The following is a 19,456-nucleotide window of genomic DNA, read 5'->3' on the forward strand; positions in this document are numbered from 1 at the left end:
CCAGTTGCCTTCTCCAGCTAGAAAAAGGCCCAAAACAATACACACATTGACTGGGTTATTAAGGGCAACAGACATGAAGCCATGTAATAACTGTAGTGGGGGAGGCAGGAAATTTACTCAATGACTCAGTTATTGTATCTATTTACTTTTGCTTTAGGCCCTGTGTTTCTGGCCTCTGCCACCCACAGACACCACACTGTGCTCCGTGGCCATCTTCACATGGAAGTGGTTGACACCGATTCATCCAGTCTTGTGATTGCTTATGACCATTACAGTTAATATACACGATAATGTGCACGCTAGCCAGTTAATGTCCCTCTGAACTACCAATTGGGTGTCTCTTTAGAAGAGTAAATCACAGATCAAGAAAATCTTCCTATTTGGAAAAGAAGCCCATTGAATTTACTAGATCTATCAGAAAAGGCATAATCATGACTTAGTGTCTCACATAGACAGATCTAACATGTTACTGTTGGATTCTGTTGTTGAGAATGAGCCTTAAAATCATAGCCATAATGCATATGAGATGGGAATAATATTTTAGCACCTACTGTGTGCATACAACATTTTATATTTCTTATCTCACATTTACAGCTATAACGTGGGTATGATTATATCTTGAATTAGTCTAATAACCATATACCTTCTAGGGACAGTGAGCTGATGAGATCAATTCTAAAACTATTACTGTGCTCTTTGAGCTCAGTGAGAAGACAGGCACTTAATACCAGGATACATTAGTACTGAATTCAGCAAAGGCTCCCTTGGCCAACCTCCATTATTTCCTCGTTTGTGATTATTCTATCTGATGTACAGAAATATATGCTCACCCTGGCAACAAAGAAAGAGTTTATTAGCTTGGATTACAGAGGCTAAGCCCACCCTATGAAATGAGGTTTGAGTTGTTTAGCATACTAATTTGGGATAGTTAAACTTATGCCTGCTGCTCTGAAATAGCAGCTGTAAACATGACAGAGCCAGGTCATACTGGGCAATCACCCTTTCAAAAGCACCTCCACTGACAGCCTGAACTAGGACCATAGGGGGAGCATTTACACAAAGAAATTGAGAGGTGGCATCCATTAGGTCTCTCTTCCCCAAGAGCTGGTAGTTATTAGACATTTTCCAGCCCACCAAAGCTAGGCCTCTACTTGAAAGGCATCACTTAGCATGTTGTCCAGGTGGCTGCACTATGGTGTGCTCTTGTCCTTCGTGCAGCAGGCTAAAAGACGTGCTTGTCTCCCCCTAACCTGACCTGGATCCAATGAGTTTTCATGGATTAGAAAATGTGTTGCGAATCTGAGATAAACCCTCCTTGACTTCTCCTTTGAGAGATTTCTTCAACTTCTCTCTGCACCTTTATTTTTCTATAACACTAAAAATGCCCTTTCTCTGTGGACATTCTTCAATTACAATGAATTGTCATTTCAGCTCCTCAGTCAAGAGGAGCAATGCACACCCATCCATGCGTCTTTGTGCTTCCTGCAGAAATATTCTATCTAGGCCCATTCATCTGAGCATCAGGCCCTCTCTCCCCAATGGGGATGCCGGGCAGCCATGCTCATTAATGGGCTATCTTCATGTGCTGGGACCTCAGGCCGCTGTCCTGCAGAGTGCAAAGAAGTGGCTCTATGCTGCCTGAGTGCTGGCTGGTGGCAAGATTTGGGCCTCATTTGACTAATTGCCCCCTAGAGCTGCAGAAACTGCTGCAGCTACCTAAGTAAATCATCAAAAATTTCACCCTGGGGCACATTTTCCAGACAAAAAGATCCACTTAAAACATCATCTAGACATTCCTGCCTGTGGCTGAGATTCTAACAGCTCCACTTTGCAGCTCAGCCATGGCTGCTTTCAGATACTGCTCTGGGAAAGAGCAGATGTGAACGTCCCAAATGTACCTGGCTTTCCTTCTTGTCCTGAAACATCTTTTAGGGTCCTTCTTTCCCCATCCCTGGAATCTAGATGAAAGTTTTCCCAGCTTTTTACCTTTCGGTCTTGGTCAAAAATATATTGTCACATTCTGGGTAGTGCATTTGTAGATTTTTACTAGTTGCATTACACTTCTCACAGCTCATTTCTGATGCTTGATGCCCTACTCTGGGAAGACACTGGGAGCATTTGACATGCCCATCCCTGCATACCTCACCTCCATGCTAACCTGAAAGCACCCTGCTGTAGAAGAAAGCAGTGAACTGAATGAAATAAACTACTCATTGAAGAATTCTCAAGTCATCCGATCTTAAAAACCTCCCACCTAATAAAAGTAGCAACACTCAAAGATTTTTTTTTTAGAACTCTTTTTCCAGTACATTTTCAGGACCATGGTGTAAATGAATGAGAAATGTATAAATTCAATTTTGCTTAAAAGGGGCAGGAGGGGTTTCAAGATTAAGAGAACAAATGCTTGGAGCAAAACATGATTTGAGTTTTATTGAACCAAGAAGACTGAAAAAATATCTGGAACACTCAGAAAAATCTTTATCAGGCTCAGCTCAGCACTCCTGGGACTCGTCGTTAAGTATATAAAATTCAGAGCTGATGAGTTGTGGGCACTGCGTGTGTCTGAGTGGATTTTTGATTCACCTCCAAGCCTCAGCTGAAGGAATCTAAACCTTAAGGTTTAAAGACCAAAGAGGACTTTTTCCCCCTCTGCTGATTGCAGACACCGACAGGATTTTTCACTCCTAACTACAGTACACTGAAGGAAGTCGTCAGTCAAAAGATGGTGCTGACCTCCTCCTGAACAAATCAGTGAGCCGTGTTTAATGACAGAGAAAAGATGGCATTTTCAAATACCAGCACGCTACTGCTAAAATAGTCTCTAATGTAACCAACAGACAGACTTTAGGAGACAGTGAACCCCTGGAAATACCGAAAATAGGATTTCATGAGGAAGCACTGCATTTTGCAGTTTTTGTGCATATTGTCACATAAATGATTTGCAGCTCTTCTAAATTTCCCTGTGGATAAATCTTTAACAACATCCCAGAAGTTCTGATATGTCATATTTTCATTATCTTTTAGTTCACAGTACTTTCTGTATCTCCATGATATTTTTTGATACATGGGTTACCTAGAAATTCCAGCTACACTATACTGATTGATTTCCACACATTTGAGTGCTTTCTACTTTTCTTTTTTTTCTTTTTTTCTTTTTTTTTTTTTTGCTATTGATATCTTGTTTAATTCTAGTCTAGACAGAAAACATTCTGAATAATTTTCATTTTGCAAACTTTATTGGGAGTGGCTTTATATCCCAGGAAATTGTCCATTTTGATAAATGTTCTACATACCCTTGAAAAGAATGTATAGTAGTCTATGATTGTTGGGTACAGAACTTTATCTGTGTCAATGAGGCTAAGTTCATTAATCATATTGCTCAGATAGTCCGTGTTCCATGTGGATTTTTTGTCTGCTTGTATTATCAGTTTCTGAGAGAGGTATTCTAAAATCTGCATTTCTGGTCTAAACTTAGTTCTCCTCTTAGTTCTTTCAAGTTCAGCTTTATATGTATTTTGAAGCTATATTGTTAGTGCAACTGGTTTAGAATTGTTAAGTCTTCTGAGCTAATAGACTATTCCACATTGTGAAAATATTTCAGTTTTAGCAAAGTCTCCTATCTTAAAATCTACTTTATCTGATGTGAACATAAACATCCTAGCTCTTCTTGCTTTGTGTTTGCATAATATAACCTTTTCCATCATTTTGCTTTTACCTTTTCTTTGTCCTTATGCTTTCAAATAGCACTTAGTTAGGATATGGTTTTTATCTGATGACTGTTTTCTTGTAGGGAAGACTCTATTCGTGTTTGTATTTCATCGTGATGTTTTCCCATATGATTTTCTTTTGTTTTTTATCCCGTTTGGGGTCTGGAGTGCTTCTTTTATTTATTTGTTTGTTTGTTTGTTTGTTTGTTTTTACTCATTGAGTTTATTGGAACATTTTAGGTATACACTACAGTTACACTCATCATTGGGATCTCGTACCTTTACACGACAGATCTTGGTTCTCATTTTTTCCCCTTATCCCTGCCCTCCCTTCACCCCCTCCTCCTTTCCCTATTTACAAATACTTTATTTCCATTTTTTCATTTTCTCATGTTTTTTTTCTTTTCCCTTATTTCCTTTCCCCTACCTTTCCCACTTTCCCTACACCTTTAGCCCTTTTCTTCCTATTTCACACTGTTAATTATACCATTAGGATCTTATGTACCATTATAGTTTTTCACACCAGAGAAACTATTCAGTATTTATACATGTGTGACTTAGTTAATTCACTTACGAGTATATCTTCAATATGTATCAATTTTCCTATGAATGAATCTAATTTCTCATTCTTTATGGCTGAGTAGTATTCCATTTTATAGAAAACCCACATCTTCTTTATGCAGTCTCTAACTAATGGGCAAATGGGCTGTTTCCAAGTTTTAGCTATTACAAACTGTGCCACTATAAACATAGGTGTGCATATATCACTGTGGTATGATTCTTTTAATCCTTTTGGAAAGACATCCAGCAGAAGGATGCCTGGTTCATATGGAACCTCTAATACCAGCTCTTTGAGGTATCTCCATATTGATTTCCATAGTGGTTGCACCAGTCTGCACTCCCACCAACAATGGAGAAGGGTTCCTTTCTCCCCACAACCCTGCCAACATTTGTTATTGGTTGATTTCTTGATAGCAGCCATTCTTTGTGGCTTGAAGTGGAATCTCAGTGTTGTTTTCATCTGCATCTCTCGACCAGTAATGTGGAACATTTTTTCATATATCTACTTGATGCTTTCACTTCTTTGTCTGAGAAATGTCTGTTCATTTCAGATGTCTGTTTTTTAATCAGGTCTTTATATTTGGAGGGGGCCGATTTTTTTTTTTTGTTTTTTAGTTCTTCATATATTCTCAATAGTAGTCCTTTGTCTGAGGAGCAGCTGGTAAAATTTTTTTTCCCACATTGTAGTTTGTCTTTTAATTCTGTTGATGGTTTCTTTTGCAGTGTAGAAGCTTTTTAATAAGATGAGATCTCAGTTGTTGATTCTTTCTGCTAGTTCCCATGCTACTGAAGATTTGTTCATAAAGTCTTTTCCTATGCCAATGTCTTCAAGAGTTCTGCCTAACTTATCTTCCAACAAATTTAGTGACTCTTTTTAATATTTAGAACTTTAATCCACTTGGATTTTATTTTAGTGAAAGATAAGGGTCTAGTTTTAATCTTTGGCAGGTTGACATCCAGTTTTTCCAACACCATTTATTAAAGAGGCTATCTTGCCTCCAGTGAGGATGGTTGGCACCTTTGTCAAAGATGAGATAGCTGAGTACATCTGGAGTTGTTTTTGTATCTTCCAATCTATTCCACTGATCCTCAGGTCTGTTTCTTTGCCAATACCATGCTGTTTTTATTGCAGTGGCTTTGTAGTATAGTTTCAAATTGGGAATTGTTATACCCGTTGCCATGTCTCTGTTGCCCAAGGATGGCTTTTGCTATTCTAGGTCTCTTCTGGTTCCAAGTGAATTTTTGGGGTTTTTTTCTAGTTCCATGAAATATAGTGTTGGAATTTCAATCAGCATTGCATTGAATCTGTATAGCAGTTTTGGTAGTATGGCCATTTTCACTATGTTGATTCTTCCTACTCAGGAGCAGGGGATATCTTTCCATTTTCTTTTATCCTCTTTGATCTCTTTTTTCATAGTGCTGTAGTTTTCAGTGTAGAGGTCTTTTGCTTCTTTCGTTAGATTGTTTCCTACATACTTCATTTTTGGGGGATGCTGTTGTGAAAGGAATTGTTTCCCTAATTTCTCTCTCAGTGAGTCTGTTATTTGTGTACAAGAAGGCTATTGAGTTTTGAGTGCTGACCTTGTATCCAGCTACTCTGTTAAAACTGTCAATTAAGTCTAGAAGTCCTTTTCCACCTTTTTTGGGGGGTGGGGACAGGGTCTCACTATGTAGTTGAGACTGACCTGGAACTCACAATGTAGCTCAGGCTGGTTTTGAACTCACAGTGATCATCCTGCCTCAGACTCCTGAGTGCTGGGATTATAGGCGTGAGCTACCACGCCTGGCTCACCCATTTATTTTTAAAGAAATTCTTATTTATGATCTCTTTAGATATTGCCTCATCATCATTCTTCAGCTTCTTTTTTCAGGGGAGGGCTCCATTTATACATATGTTAGAATTTTTCATCATGTCCCATATGTCTGTTATGCTCTTCTCTGCAGTTTCCATTTCTCTCTCTCTCTCTCATTCTGTATATTGTTCTACTGATCTTTCTAGCAAATCATTAGTTCTGTCCTCCTCTGTTTCTACATTGCAATTAAATTTGTCTACTTAGTGGATAATTTTGGGATACTATATTCTTCAATTCCAGAATTATAATTGACTTTTTGTATATACTCTGGTTCTCTGATGGAATGCTCCAGCTTCTTTATATATGTTCTCAAGCATGTGCTCACCATAATTTTGAAGCCTGTGCCTGATCAGTCAAATATCTGAATCACCTGTGGATCTAACACAGCATTTTTTTTTATCTTGGTCCTGTTTGCTAATAAGCCTAGAAAGTTTTCACTGAATGGTGAATTAGAGTAAAAAGTACATAAACTATTTAGTTGATTCTTCAACTTCTGAAAGGTAATAAAGAAAGATAAACTTGATCTAGGTAGGGATTGCACAGTTTTGAAGCAAGGTACCATGGTAGCACTCCAATATCTTCAAACAGATGGGATGCTTTCAAATCCTCCTTTCTAGTTGCACTCAGTGAAGTTCAACTGTGCTACCAGAGAATCCGCTGTTTTGGGGTCTTTCAGCTTCTGTACCTTTGTATATACTGTCCCCTCATCTCCTCTTCCTTCAAGAGGAGAAGTTGAAGAAAAACTTCAACTAAGTTTTTCTCTTCCTTTGACACCTTCTCTAACGTCCCTTCCTTCCAGTCTGTACCATCCAGGTGTTATCAACTAAGAGCTTCTCTTCTTTTCTAGTTCTTAGCCATATCCATGTTGATTTGGAATGATTTGCCAGTGAAGAGTTAAGACCAAGAGCCCAGAGCATCCTACCCACCAGTGTGTCATGTTTGTCACATAATATATTTTTAATTTAGCATTTAAAAATATATTACAGCTTCTCTTGAAACAACCATATGGATACACTGGATTTAAATTCCTGCATAAAAACAACTGGGTGAATAATAGCTCTTGCCTTTCATGGGGCAATTGCTCCAGTTCTCAGTCTCTACCACTCTGTATAGTCGTACATCTTTCATCATGCCCACCAAAATTCCCTGCAAACAACTATTGTCACTTGAGTTTGTAATCTCTGGTCTAAGTGTGTGCCTTCCCTCTAGTCTGAGAGCTGTAGGAAAATAGACATTATGTCTTTTCATCTCTATTGCAATACTTCTCACATTCTTGGCATGCCAGAGAAAGCCAATCTATATTTGTAAATCTACCTCTATTTGTCTTTGTATTTCAGTTCCTATCTCTATGAAAATGATACCTAGTTTGGGAGCAATGAAACTCTTTAACATTGTAACAGTAGGGGTCAGAATTTATAGCTCATTGTTTCCGCTGCCTGCCTCACAAGCACAGCGTCCCGATCCCCAGTACCAAATACACACACACACACACACACACACCCACACACACACATCTTGTAGCAATAGATACAAGACATTATGCATTTGTCTAGCTCCATAGAACAATACAACTCAAAATAATGAGCTCTAAACTATGGACTCCCATTAATATTAATATATCAATATTGGTTCATCAAATATTAGTTAACTGATTGTACCAAATACTGTATACTACACCAATCCAAGACATTAATAATAAAACTGGGAGAGTAGGTGTATGGGAACTCTGTAAACATCCTGTGCAATTTTGCTGTAAACCTAATACTGTTTTAAAAATATAATCTATTAGGGCTGGAGTTTTAGCTCAGCAGCATTGCAACTGCCTTGCAAGTTCAAGCTCCTGACTTCAATCCCTAGTACCAAAACAAAACAAAAAAACCCCAACAAAATAAAACCAAATAAGATAGATAGATAGATAGATAGATAGATAGATAGATAGATAGATCCTATTGGTAAAAATAAATAAATGAATGAATATAAATACCACCTAGCCAGAGATATCAAAAGGGTAACTGAATCTGGCCAAATAAGTTTCTCCCATGGAATTCAGGTTAGACAACAATGGATGTGTGCTCTATATGCTACCACTTTTAGGAACAATGGGGGAATAGGCTGTTCTGGTCTGGGGTTGCGATTTGGGGGCAGAGGCTAAGACACATTAAAGATGGTGGCTGAGTTTTACACACTGTTGATCAGAGATGCTGGCAAGACAGGAGGAAGTTCAAATAAGAGCTTACAGAGGAAACTTAGGCTGACCACAAAAGAGAACTGAAAAGGCCAATAGGAAGGTGTGAAGGAGAGTTCTCCAGGGTCTTAGACCTAGCCCCTTCAGGTAGGATGTTTTGTCTTTTATATATGACACCCCAGGAACTTAGCCCACATCCATTTGCCACACATTCTAATGTGCTAATTCTTGTCTTCAATAAGAAGGAAAGGGAGGAAAGAAAAAAGGGGAAGAATAAAAGCAAATACATGTAGATTGTAAGCTCTATGAGAGCAGGAAACTTGTTTTATTCTCCAATATATACATAATTGATACTTTGTTGATAATGGTGATAGTTGTTGAGAGAATAAATGAATCATCCCGCAAAATATACAACCTTGAATCACAAAGAAGCAGAGAGGGGTAGTGGTGGGATCTCCTCATCATGGAAGGTAACATGCCAGTCAAACATGTGGGCATTTCCAAAGACCTGTCCTCACCCATGCATCCTCTGCCACGTGCCATCCCATCTCTTCAGGCTGCATGACTGCATGGCTGAGGGCATGCTCGGTGTGCCCTGCTGCGAGTCAGGTCACTGAGAAGTGACCCATTGCTCCTGCCTGTCCTGACCATGGGAAAATGATGGGGAGGTAGCCCCTGCTCTGCTAACGAGAGGCCTCTTTGCGTATGTCAAGCTGGATGTGACCTGAACACCCTCAGAGTGGACTCTCCATTCACAATAGAAATGTGTTTTGCTTTTTCTATGAATGGATTTGGTAAAATATTTTCTTACTTTTTCCTAGACATCGCCTGGTGGTATTACCAGTATCAGAGAGGTAAAAAAGCTTAAACTAACTTGGCTTGGTCACATTACTTGCAAAGGAAGAACTTAATCAAGTGTGTATTTTGTAATTAGTGTTCTCACCAGCTTTCTGTGCCCCTTTGTTAAGAAATTCCACCTACATATAAAGAGTTGGGAATGTTCTTTTAGAGATAAGGACTGTAAGATATTGATATATTTTCCTTTCACAGGTAATATGACTTATGTAAAAACTCAGAGCTGTGGCTGGGGATTTAGCTCAGTGGTTGCACTGCCTGCCTCACAAGCACAAGGACCCAAGTTTGATCCCTGGTACAAAAAAAAAAAAAAAACAGAGCTGATGCATTCAGGTGTAATAACTAAGTAACTACTTAAAATAAATGGCCAGAATTTCTGTATTTTCTTTTTCCCTGTGGCCCTGACCTCCAATCCAATCAATATCTTCTGAAATAGTTTTTTATTATCTGTTTTTACTTTATTATGTTTATTTCCTATGGTCAAGTTCAAGTCTTTGGTGGAACAAAGAGCAGAATGTATTGAAATAAACAGATCATGAGGGAATAGACTGGGTGAATAAGGTAGGAGAAAAGTGGATGAGTGGGAGAATAAATGGATATGATTAGGAACCCAAAACACCAAATGCCTCTAGGGCCGGGTAGGCAGAACAAATAGGTTTACAAAGCCAAAGAAAGAAATAAGGAGCCCTGAAGGCTCTGGCTGCCTGAGATAACAAGCCCTGCTCAGCTCTAGTGGACGGTTTCCTCATGAGAATTTGGGATTGAGTCGTTAAATAATCTCATTTTCCAAGAGATAAGAAAGCCCAACTTGTACATAAATCTCTCATCATTAAACATTGCCATGTAGTTTTTTAAAATGTATTTTACAAATAACATCTATCATAGACCATATTCATACTAAGGGTCACCATTTTGGAACCTCAAAACTACTCTTAAATGAGTGAGTATAAAGTCCAACCCAGAGATACTGCACTGGAGAAATTATTTTCCAATCCAGGGAGAAGGATATGATCATGGTCTTTGTGTATGAGCCTATCAGAGGAAACGCCTCATTACATAGAAGATCAAGGCCCTCCATCCTTCCACTGCCCAGTCTGAGGGCCTTTCTTGTGCCCCAGCTCCTGCTGGTTAGTAGCTGGATCACTGTGAGTACAGTTTACACTTAAGGGAACTGGAAGCTAGTAGGGGCACAGGGAAGCCAGATCAGATGGAAGAGGCCTTGACTGGCTGGATTTGAGGTCCAGTTTTGTCGTTGGTTTCTTATAAGACCTAAGATCCACACCAAAACCAGCCAGTAAAACTTTCAAAGAGATCTATTCCCGCAGTTCATAGCATGAGCTCCATGTGTTTAAAAGATAGAAGAATTCAGTGAAAATACAGTAAAAAATTAATGACTCACTGCTTTTTTTTATCTGAGATAGTCAAAAATTCTTCATCCCATACTAAGAATAGGCTGGGACCCTAAAACATTAAGAACCATTTAGTGTGGGAATTTCTGGTGTAGCAACCTCTACAAGTGATTGTTCTATTTTGCCTTTATCCCTACTGGTAAAGATTCATCACTTTGTGAGTCACTCATAGTTAGAAAAATCACCTTATCTGTTAGGATAATATTGTCTTCTAAATATCAGCTGGAGAGGACAATAATCCTCCCACTTCCTAGCACAAACACAAAATTGCATGAAAACACTTTCTGGATATTTTAAAGTACTTTGTAAAGAGAAGTCATTCTAAGTGATTCTTAACACGTACTGTAATAATTTCCACTGTATTAGATCTCTAGATTAATTTAAATCCACATCATCCAAACTAAATCTGACTTAGTAACTGGTTCATCATTATTTTTAATAATGAAAATAATAATAACAAGCAACATTTGGCACTAAGGACTCTTAACAGCCCCTCAGCAGAAGCTGTCAAGCATGCTTCTCATGTATTAATTTTGTTTTCTCCTCCTGCCAGGGAGCTGAGCCAGCCTCCTCCCTTTACTGGGATTGTCTGGGCAACATCAGAAGGGTGATGGAGGGATGTGAAAAGCAATGCAACCATTCCTGGAATTTCTTCTGACTGTATTTACAGTGGCAGAACCATGAGGTTACAAAGAAAGGGAAGGGGGAGGTGGTATGAAGAAGAGGAACACTCATCAGGGGCACCCCGAGAAGGATGCCACAGCTGTAGACCAATTAAAGACCAGTTAAATCAGTATTTTCCAATAAAAGTCATAATTCATGACGGTCACAACCAGCACAGGTTTGCACAGAAATATATGTGAGGAGACAGTACATCTTGCATGACTGAGAGACAGTGTTATTTCATGATTTTTTTGCTTATATTTGTGTATACTGTATTCTGTTTTTATTATAGGTACTGATTTAGGCCCCTAATATCCACAGGCAGACTATCTCACCATCTTGACCCTACTGATGCTAATTTCCTTCTATCACCGATGTTATCACAGACACACAATTACAGGAAGATGAAAAAAGCAAAATAAAACGAAAGCGTGGCCATTAAAATTCAAATATTCCAGTATTGCAGAATCTGTCTGATATGAAAATTGATCCTGCTGCCCTGATAGCAAGCAAATCATTTATTAATAAAGTCCAGTTCCAACTTAATGAAGTGGCTTTAACCGTTGATATTTCAATAATTACTTAGTGCATTTTTAATAAAAGTGATGGGAAGCAAGTGTTGTTTCTGAATCAGAAAGATTCTTTCAAACTTCTGCAAAAAAAAAGAATTTCCCTGAGCTTTTAAGGAATAATAGGAAGAATCAGGATATTCTTATTAAAGTATTTCATGCTTCTGAATAAGATAAACATTGACAGGTAAACTTGACACTTTCAAATATATATAATTTCTTCCAATGATAAATACTTCCTTTTGCTTATTTGTATTTTAATATGACTTTTGCCTCTTATCCTCCCTTTATTGGAGTCACCAAGGCAGCACACAGGGAATCCTCGAGGGCCGATAGAAGGGATTAAGAACCTGTATGGCTCTTTATGAAGAATTGTAGAATATATTCACGGTTAAATGTGTGTGCATTTTTATTAAAGGCATTTGACCTAATGCTAGAAATCTAAACTGACTGTTTTTTTTTTCTATTTTAAAATTAGTTTAAAATATACATAAACTATATGTATATTAGTCAGCTTTCCCATTTCTGGGAAATACCCAACACTCACAACTTAAAGAAGGAGAGGTTTAATTTAGCTCACAGTTTCAGAGGGTTCAGTCTGTATCTGGCTGGCTACAAGACAGAAACTTCATGGCAGAGGGCATAGCAAAGGAAAGATGCTTAGTTCCTGGTGACCACAAAGCAGAGGATGGGATGAGCACCAGAGAGGAAGGGACAGGGGACCCGATATAAAGCCCAAGCTCATGTCTCCATGACCTACCTAGATATATGCAGAACGGTGTGCAATTCCCTAGGCAGTCAAGTTGATGATTAAGTTTAACTGTTACGTCATGTGAGCTTTCTGAATTAGAGTTATGTGAAATTTTTTCCTTTTTCTTCTCTTTTGGAGAGTGGTCTTTTGATTTACATAGAAATGTTTCAATGCTTAGGTAATTGCTGTTTAACTCGCTAGCTACAAACACAACAATAATTAAAGGCTCTGTACGAATTATGAGGAAATTGGCCACTTGCAGCTATGTTGTATAAACAGAGTATCTTATTTATATTGAACCATCTGCCTTACTCCCAGCAGGATAAGGTGATATGTCCTGCCCAGCACATAAAAAGATAACAATTTGGAATTGTTACCATATTATTGGAGCCTTTCCCAAATATCCGTTACCTTTGGGAATATGTACAAGATACAGACTTACTTTGATGGATTCCTTTCATATTAGGTCAAGGTCTCAAACGAGAAAGTGAGAATGGAGAGAAAATCTGGCAGAGAGAGACCCCGTTTAGAGAAATGCCTATATTTAATATACCTGCTCATCCTGTTCTCCACTGTAGACACTCAACCTGTCCTTCCTTTAGCTCCTCTCGGGGTGTGACATGGTGTGTGTCTGTTCCCAGCAGCTTGCCCATCTCAGCAGTATTTTGCAGGCCAAGGTTGAGACTTGTTCAGCATATGGATTGATATTGTCTGCATAACAGCAACAGGCAGTGAAAGTTACGTGATGTCACTTCCTCATCAGTGGGACACAATGTACAGCACCCGCCACTTAAAGGAGGAAAGGTTTATTTTAGCTCCCAATTTATAAAGGTTTCAGCCTTTAGCCAGCTGTCTCCAAGGCAGGGCAGCAGGGCAGAGCAACATGGCAGAGGAGGGATGGCTCACTGCATGGCAGCGAAGCAGAGAGGAATGAAGACACCCTTCCAGGCCGCACCCCCAGTGACCATCTCCTCCAGCCAGACTCCACTCTCAAATCACAGTTAGCTATAAACTCTGAACTAAGCCACTCCTGAGCATCGTGCCCCAAGATCCAGCCACCTCCCAAAGCCTTGCCTGTGAGTGCATGAGATTTTAGGAGGACATCTAGATATAAACCATAACAGGTGACAATTTATTCTTGGTTAGAGAAAACATTCTAGTCGGGTCCAAGAGAAAGCACTCACATCCCTCAGTGATGATAAAACATCAGACATACCACTGATTTGTGAACTTTGTGATCCTTGGATGGGAGTTGGCAGGTTTCTTGCTTAAATCGACAGATACTTTCTAAACAATTTTGTGATATCGCATTGTAGTACACATGAGAGACGCAGTTAAGCACTGCTTCCACCTGTTTCTAGAGCCCTCCAAATGCCTTAGAAAATTTTATTTATACAAAGTAGCCCCCATTGAAGTCATTTTCCTAGTACTTAAGGACATCTGGAAGATGTTATACATAATACACTGTAAACTGTGTTGAGATTTTGTTTGATTTGTGGTGCTGGGAATTGAACCCAGGGCCTTGTACATGCTAAACAAGTGGTCTGTATCCCCAGGCCACCATTCAGATTTTTAAAGTTAGTGTTTAACATGGCATAATTTGAACTTTTTACTAAATCATGCTAACCATTCCCTGGTTAGTGTAGATGATGAGAGTTTACTGCTTTTAATAGATTTGCTGTCCTTTGCTGTTTTGAGGGTCTTTCTCATTCTGCTCACTTACCTATGTTTGCATATTTAGAAGGTTGTGTGGGAAATAATTTGAATATGCAAAGAGGATGTTTAGAAAGAAAAAGTGTTTTCATATGGATGTATTTTGAGTACTTCTGCATGCATCTCAGATGGTGACACGTCCCTCTTTGGGTACCTGTCATAACTAGAGTAAGAGTGGACAGATCTCAAGACAGGGATGGGAGGGGAGAGGAGTCCAAGGCAGAAAATCATCTGCAGTGTGGCTCCAGCCCAACACCCTGTGTTGTAGAACATGACACCACTTCTGCTATAGCCCAGACTGTGGTCTGGCCAGAGTGCCCAAGGTCAGACTCCAATGCCATCTCCTCTGGTTCCAGATAAGATTGAAGATGAGCTGGAGATGACCATGGTTTGCCACCGACCTGAGGGGCTGGAGCAACTTGAGGCCCAGACCAACTTCACCAAGAGAGAGCTGCAAGTCCTTTATCGTGGCTTCAAAAATGTAAGACCCACATAGGCTGTCACACCAGTGGGATTTCCCACTGAGAGCAAAACTCTCCCAAGTGCAAAAGGAGTTCCGAAGGAAGCTTCCCACCTATGTAGTTGTAACAGGAAGTCCAGGTGTATAAAGGGAACCTGAGAACACGATCACCTGGTGAGAAACAGGGCTCCAGGCCCAGGACGAGGCCTCTCGGTACCTGCACAGAAAACTGGCCCACTGCACAGAACTTTCACAGAATGGTATGACTTTGGAGAATTTTCCCTGGTGCAGGGCAGGAGCCTGAAATTAACACATTATGATGGTTTCTCCAAAATGATAAGATTCACCTCTACTGACTTATACTGATCACATAGTATGATGTGTAAGCTTGAATGATCACTGTATTCATTTACCACAAAAACAGAACAGCGAGGCCAGGCACTCCTCCTCTTGCTGGGACCTTCTTCCTATATATTACGTAGGAAGCCAACTTAAACTCCAGGTGGACTCAAAGAAATTGGAGTTTAGTAGTTGCTTCATATCCATGAGTACATCTCTGCCTTCTCAGACCTCTGTAAGCTCTCAGATGTTGAATTTTTTAAGATTAAATCTCGTAACACAATCATATCCCACTAGGATGGGTGGGCTAGAGAGAGGTGCTTCTGATTGCACTCCTTCTAATCACAGCCTATAGGTAGAGTTTGGTCAATTCTAAATTGCCTGCAGTCGCTATTCCCCAAGGTACAGGCTGATGGGGATTCATGCACATTGCAGAAGCCGCTGGGCAAACGCTGGGATGTGCCTGCCTTCTCCTGTAGCCTCAGCCATGCCTTTCGTGTGCCTGGCTTGCTACCATTAGGGCTTCTTTCCTTCTGATCTTGAAGAGGCAGTGATAGCAGTGGGCAGCTAATGGGGAGCAGGCCCTGTGGGAATGTTGCCCTTGGGCACTAGGCTGAGAGGAAACAGCATCCAGAAAAGAGATGAACTCAACATTGCTTGGCATCTGCCATGAGTTTGGCACACATACCAAAGATTCATATATTCCTGTTACCCTTGCTGGGAAGGTACTCTGAGCCCCACTCTAGAGGTAAGGATTCTAAACATCAGAAACTGAAGTCACAAAGCTTAGAAGTGGCTTACCCAGGATCTTCTTAAATCCCAAATTCTTTCCAGTTTACAGTGTCCCTTCTCTGAAGACATCTCACCATGTTGCTAAGCAGCTTCAGTCCTGTGGTGGGGTCACCTGCCAGGCACTCATCTTAGAGACAGAAATACACAGGTTCTTGCCCAGTCCAAGGATCACAAGGAGCCTTAGACCCAAGATTGGGCCCTGTCCATGCCCCCCCAAAAGTGAGGGCCCCCCAACTCGCCCCACTGACTCTCTCTCCCCTCACACAGGAGTGCCCCAGTGGTGCAGTTAACGAAGAAACATTCAAGCAGATCTACGCTCAGTTTTTCCCTCATGGAGGTAAGTCAGACTTTGGTAAAGATCCTTGCAGCTCTCTCTAGTGAGCAGCCTTCCCTTCCTCCAAGTACACATTTCCTTGTGATCTGCCTCCTCTTCAAGGTAGAGAGAGAACTCACAGCAAGAGACCTCCCTTATTATAAGTTGTGGAATTCTCTAAAGCTTTAGCAGAAAAAAGCTATGAAAATGGGCCCACTTGGGAAGGAAAGAAAGATTGATAATGCAATATTACAAAGTCTCGTAAAAGCTCTAGGAAGCAAGTATTATGATCCCAGAAGAAACAACTGAGTTTCAGAGACATTAAGCAACTTACTCGAGATCACACAGCTAATACAGACAGACTAAGATAGATCCATTAAGTGTCCTGGGCACAGCTTTGGCACATTGGCTCCTCTGTTGTACCAGACACTTTCCATTCTTTGCCTTATAGCTGGAATGTTGAAAAAGAATTTCAGCAAATACTAAAGACTACAAAAATAAATCCAAAAAGATGTAGGGAGCATGGAGATGTGCTTAAGAGGACAGGCTAGGGAGTGGGCCAAGCCCACAGCACCTGTGCTGCTGCCTGCCTGACTCCTGCTGTTTTGAGGATCTTTCTCATTCTGCTCACTTACCTATGTTTGCATATTTAGAAGGTTGTGTGGGAAATAATTTGAATATGCAAAGAGGATGTTTAGAAAGAAAAAGTGTTTTCATATGGATGTATTTTGAGTACTTCTGCATGCATCTCAGATGGTGACATGTCCCTCTTTGGGTACCTGTCATAACTAGAGTAAGAGTGGACAGATCTCAAGACAGGGATGGGCAGGGGAGTGGAGTCCTAGGCAGAAAGTCATCTGCAGTGTGGCCCCAGCCCAACACCCTATGTTGTAGATCATGATACCACTTCTGCTATAGCCCAGACTGTGGTCTGGCCAGAGTGCCCAAGGTCACACTCTGGTTCCTGTTGGAACCTGCTCTAGTCCCGTGGGCTATGGACCACATCGGTGGCTTTTCTTTGACCTCCAGGTTTTACATGCCACCTTGAAGCCTGTCCCCAGGAGCTGTCTCCTGCCAAACTCCTTCCTTAGGTCCTAAAGTTCCAAGTGTCCCAAGCGCTTCTCAGGACCTGTTTCACATGGACCTCTTCCATAGCAGACAGGTGCCTCCCCGGGTGTGATTTCCATCCCTGGAAATGGCCCTTGCTCCAGTTAGGGGAAGCAGCTCTATCTCAGGCAGGTACCACAATTACAGTGTCCTGAGTTCTGTTGAGCCGCTCCTTATTGAATTTTCAGTATGTGGCAGGCATGGCCCTAACATACTTCTTTAAAAATTTCAAGACATAGGTCTTGCTGTGTACCACTGTACAGGAATGGAAAGGGAAGCTCAGAGAGGTTGAATTCGATGCCTATAGGCACACAGCTGAGATCCAAGCTCAGGTCCGGCTTCTGAGTAAGTGCTCGTGCTCAGAACATCTTCGTGTAGTCACACGTCACTCATCCACAGAGCTCACACACATATGCAGGCGGGATAGCCATTCTGTCCGGATGGCTACATGCAGGGCAAAGGCCTGTCTTGCCTATTGCTCGAAATCACTTCCCATCTAAACCCCAGGAGTTGAGTAACCCCAGGGGCCTCCATAATTGTCTCCTTTCTCTCAGCCTCTCTTTCTGGCCCAAACCCTGCCTCTGTTTTTAAGTCCTCTCTCTCCCCAGTATGGGACCTCAGCAACACTCACCTGTCCTGCTCTTTCTGCCTTACAGATGCAAGCACCTATGCCCATTACCTCTTCAATGCCTTTGACACCACCCAGACAGGCTCCGTGAAGTTTGAGGTAGGTCACCTTCTGGGTCTACTCTGTGAGTTCCCTGGTTCCATGTTGCCTCTGCCCCTGAATTTCAGGGTACTAGGAAAAGGGCTGAATCCTCTTGGTCATGACATTTAATAAACACTTCCTGATGATAGAGAGAGGAAGCAACTTCCTTTGCCCTCCAAGCATTCAGAGACTCAGGGGACTAAATACAAGCCGTTTAAGGGTTCACTTGTACACCACCTACCAGGAGGCAGCCTCTGGACATAGTAGTTTGCATTTATTAACTCATTTAATCTTCATAATAACCCCAGAAGGTAGGGTTGCATTATTTATTACCATTTTACAAGAGAGGAAAGTAAGGCAAAGAGAGACTGAGTAACTTTCACAAGGTCAAAGAGCTAGCAAGTGGTCAAGGCATAATGTGAATGCAGGCAGTATATTTTGGTAGCCACTAGAATATATGGCCATGCGTATGATAAGCAACGCATTGCAGCCTTGGAATTAAGCGGTAGCGAGGGGGCTACACTTAGCTGTGTCCGGCAGTGTCTGCATACACAGAGCTCTATTCTTCTGCAAAAGGACACTTTCTTTTAAAATGGGGCAGTGTGGGCCACAGAAAGCAGGAGCTCTCCACTGAGCTTGCCATACCCTTTAGGCAGATGAGAGAAATGGGAGATTCTGCTCTGCAAAGGCACCAGAGAATGTGACCCAAAGATCTGGCTTCTTCCAGCAGCGTGGTGGATAATGTCACTCCCGCTTTTTCTGCTTCTTAGGATTTTGTAACTGCTCTGTCGATTTTACTGAGAGGAACAGTCCATGAGAAACTAAGGTGGACATTTAATTTGTATGATATCAATAAAGATGGATACATAAACAAAGAGGTAAGTGAGCTGAGACCAGGAGTGTAAGACAGGTACAGTGAATTAAAAAAAAAAGAGAGAGAGCGAGAAACCCAAGCCATGACATAAAATTGTCTGAGTGAGACAGGATTCACTTTGGAGCTGTCAGAGGTGCTCTCTGACGAAATGAAGAAAACCACCTCTGACCACCCTCTCTTCCCCATTCTGTCCTGATCTAGGTGCTCAGGAAAAGATTAAGCAGCTTCCTTCTCACTGGGTCACACAGATTCAATGCATGCTACACATGTGCTATAAATGACCTGTTTTAGTATAAAGAGTTACTTCCCCCTAGGAAACCTGTCTTTTGTCAGGTTTACAGCCATAAGCTAGAGTTCAAAGTAGGAATGATGGGTCTGCAGGCAGTACCTACAAGAGAAAAGGGATTTTTCAAGAAGAGGAGACTATGACTGGATGTCATTGGCCACAACCTACTTTGACTACTAATAAAACCAGGAGAAGGGCTGGGGATTTAGTTCAGTGGTTCCACCACCTGCTTTACAGGCTCAAGGTCCCAAGTTCAATCCCCGATACCAAAAATGAAAAAAAAAAAAAAAAAAAAAAAAAAAAAAAAAAA

At 40.9% G+C, this 19,456-nt stretch overlaps 1 protein-coding gene across 6 annotated transcripts in view; it reads left to right on the top strand.

Annotated features, from left to right (window-relative positions):
• Kcnip1 (potassium voltage-gated channel interacting protein 1) overlaps positions 1-19,456 on the top strand; it is a 366,806-nt gene that overhangs the window by 334,625 nt on the left and 12,725 nt on the right. For 4 of the 6 annotated variants that reach the window (XM_010622186.2, XM_010622187.3, XM_010622188.2 and 1 more), the window contains 4 exons: positions 14,623-14,747; positions 16,125-16,194; positions 17,934-18,004; positions 18,757-18,864. In XM_010622186.2, coding sequence (XP_010620488.1) covers positions 14,623-14,747; positions 16,125-16,194; positions 17,934-18,004; positions 18,757-18,864 — 374 coding nt within the window. Of the gene's footprint in view, positions 1-9,127; positions 9,161-14,622; positions 14,748-16,124; positions 16,195-17,933; positions 18,005-18,756; positions 18,865-19,456 lie in introns of all 6 variants that reach the window. The other 2 variants (XM_010622185.3, XM_033761621.1) reach the window with 2 other exon arrangements.

The sequence above is a fragment of the Fukomys damarensis genome, unplaced genomic scaffold (assembly GCF_012274545.1).
Source record: "Fukomys damarensis isolate Sample0158 unplaced genomic scaffold, DMR_v1.0_HiC HiC_scaffold_9, whole genome shotgun sequence".
Taxonomy (NCBI): Eukaryota; Metazoa; Chordata; class Mammalia; order Rodentia; family Bathyergidae; genus Fukomys; species Fukomys damarensis.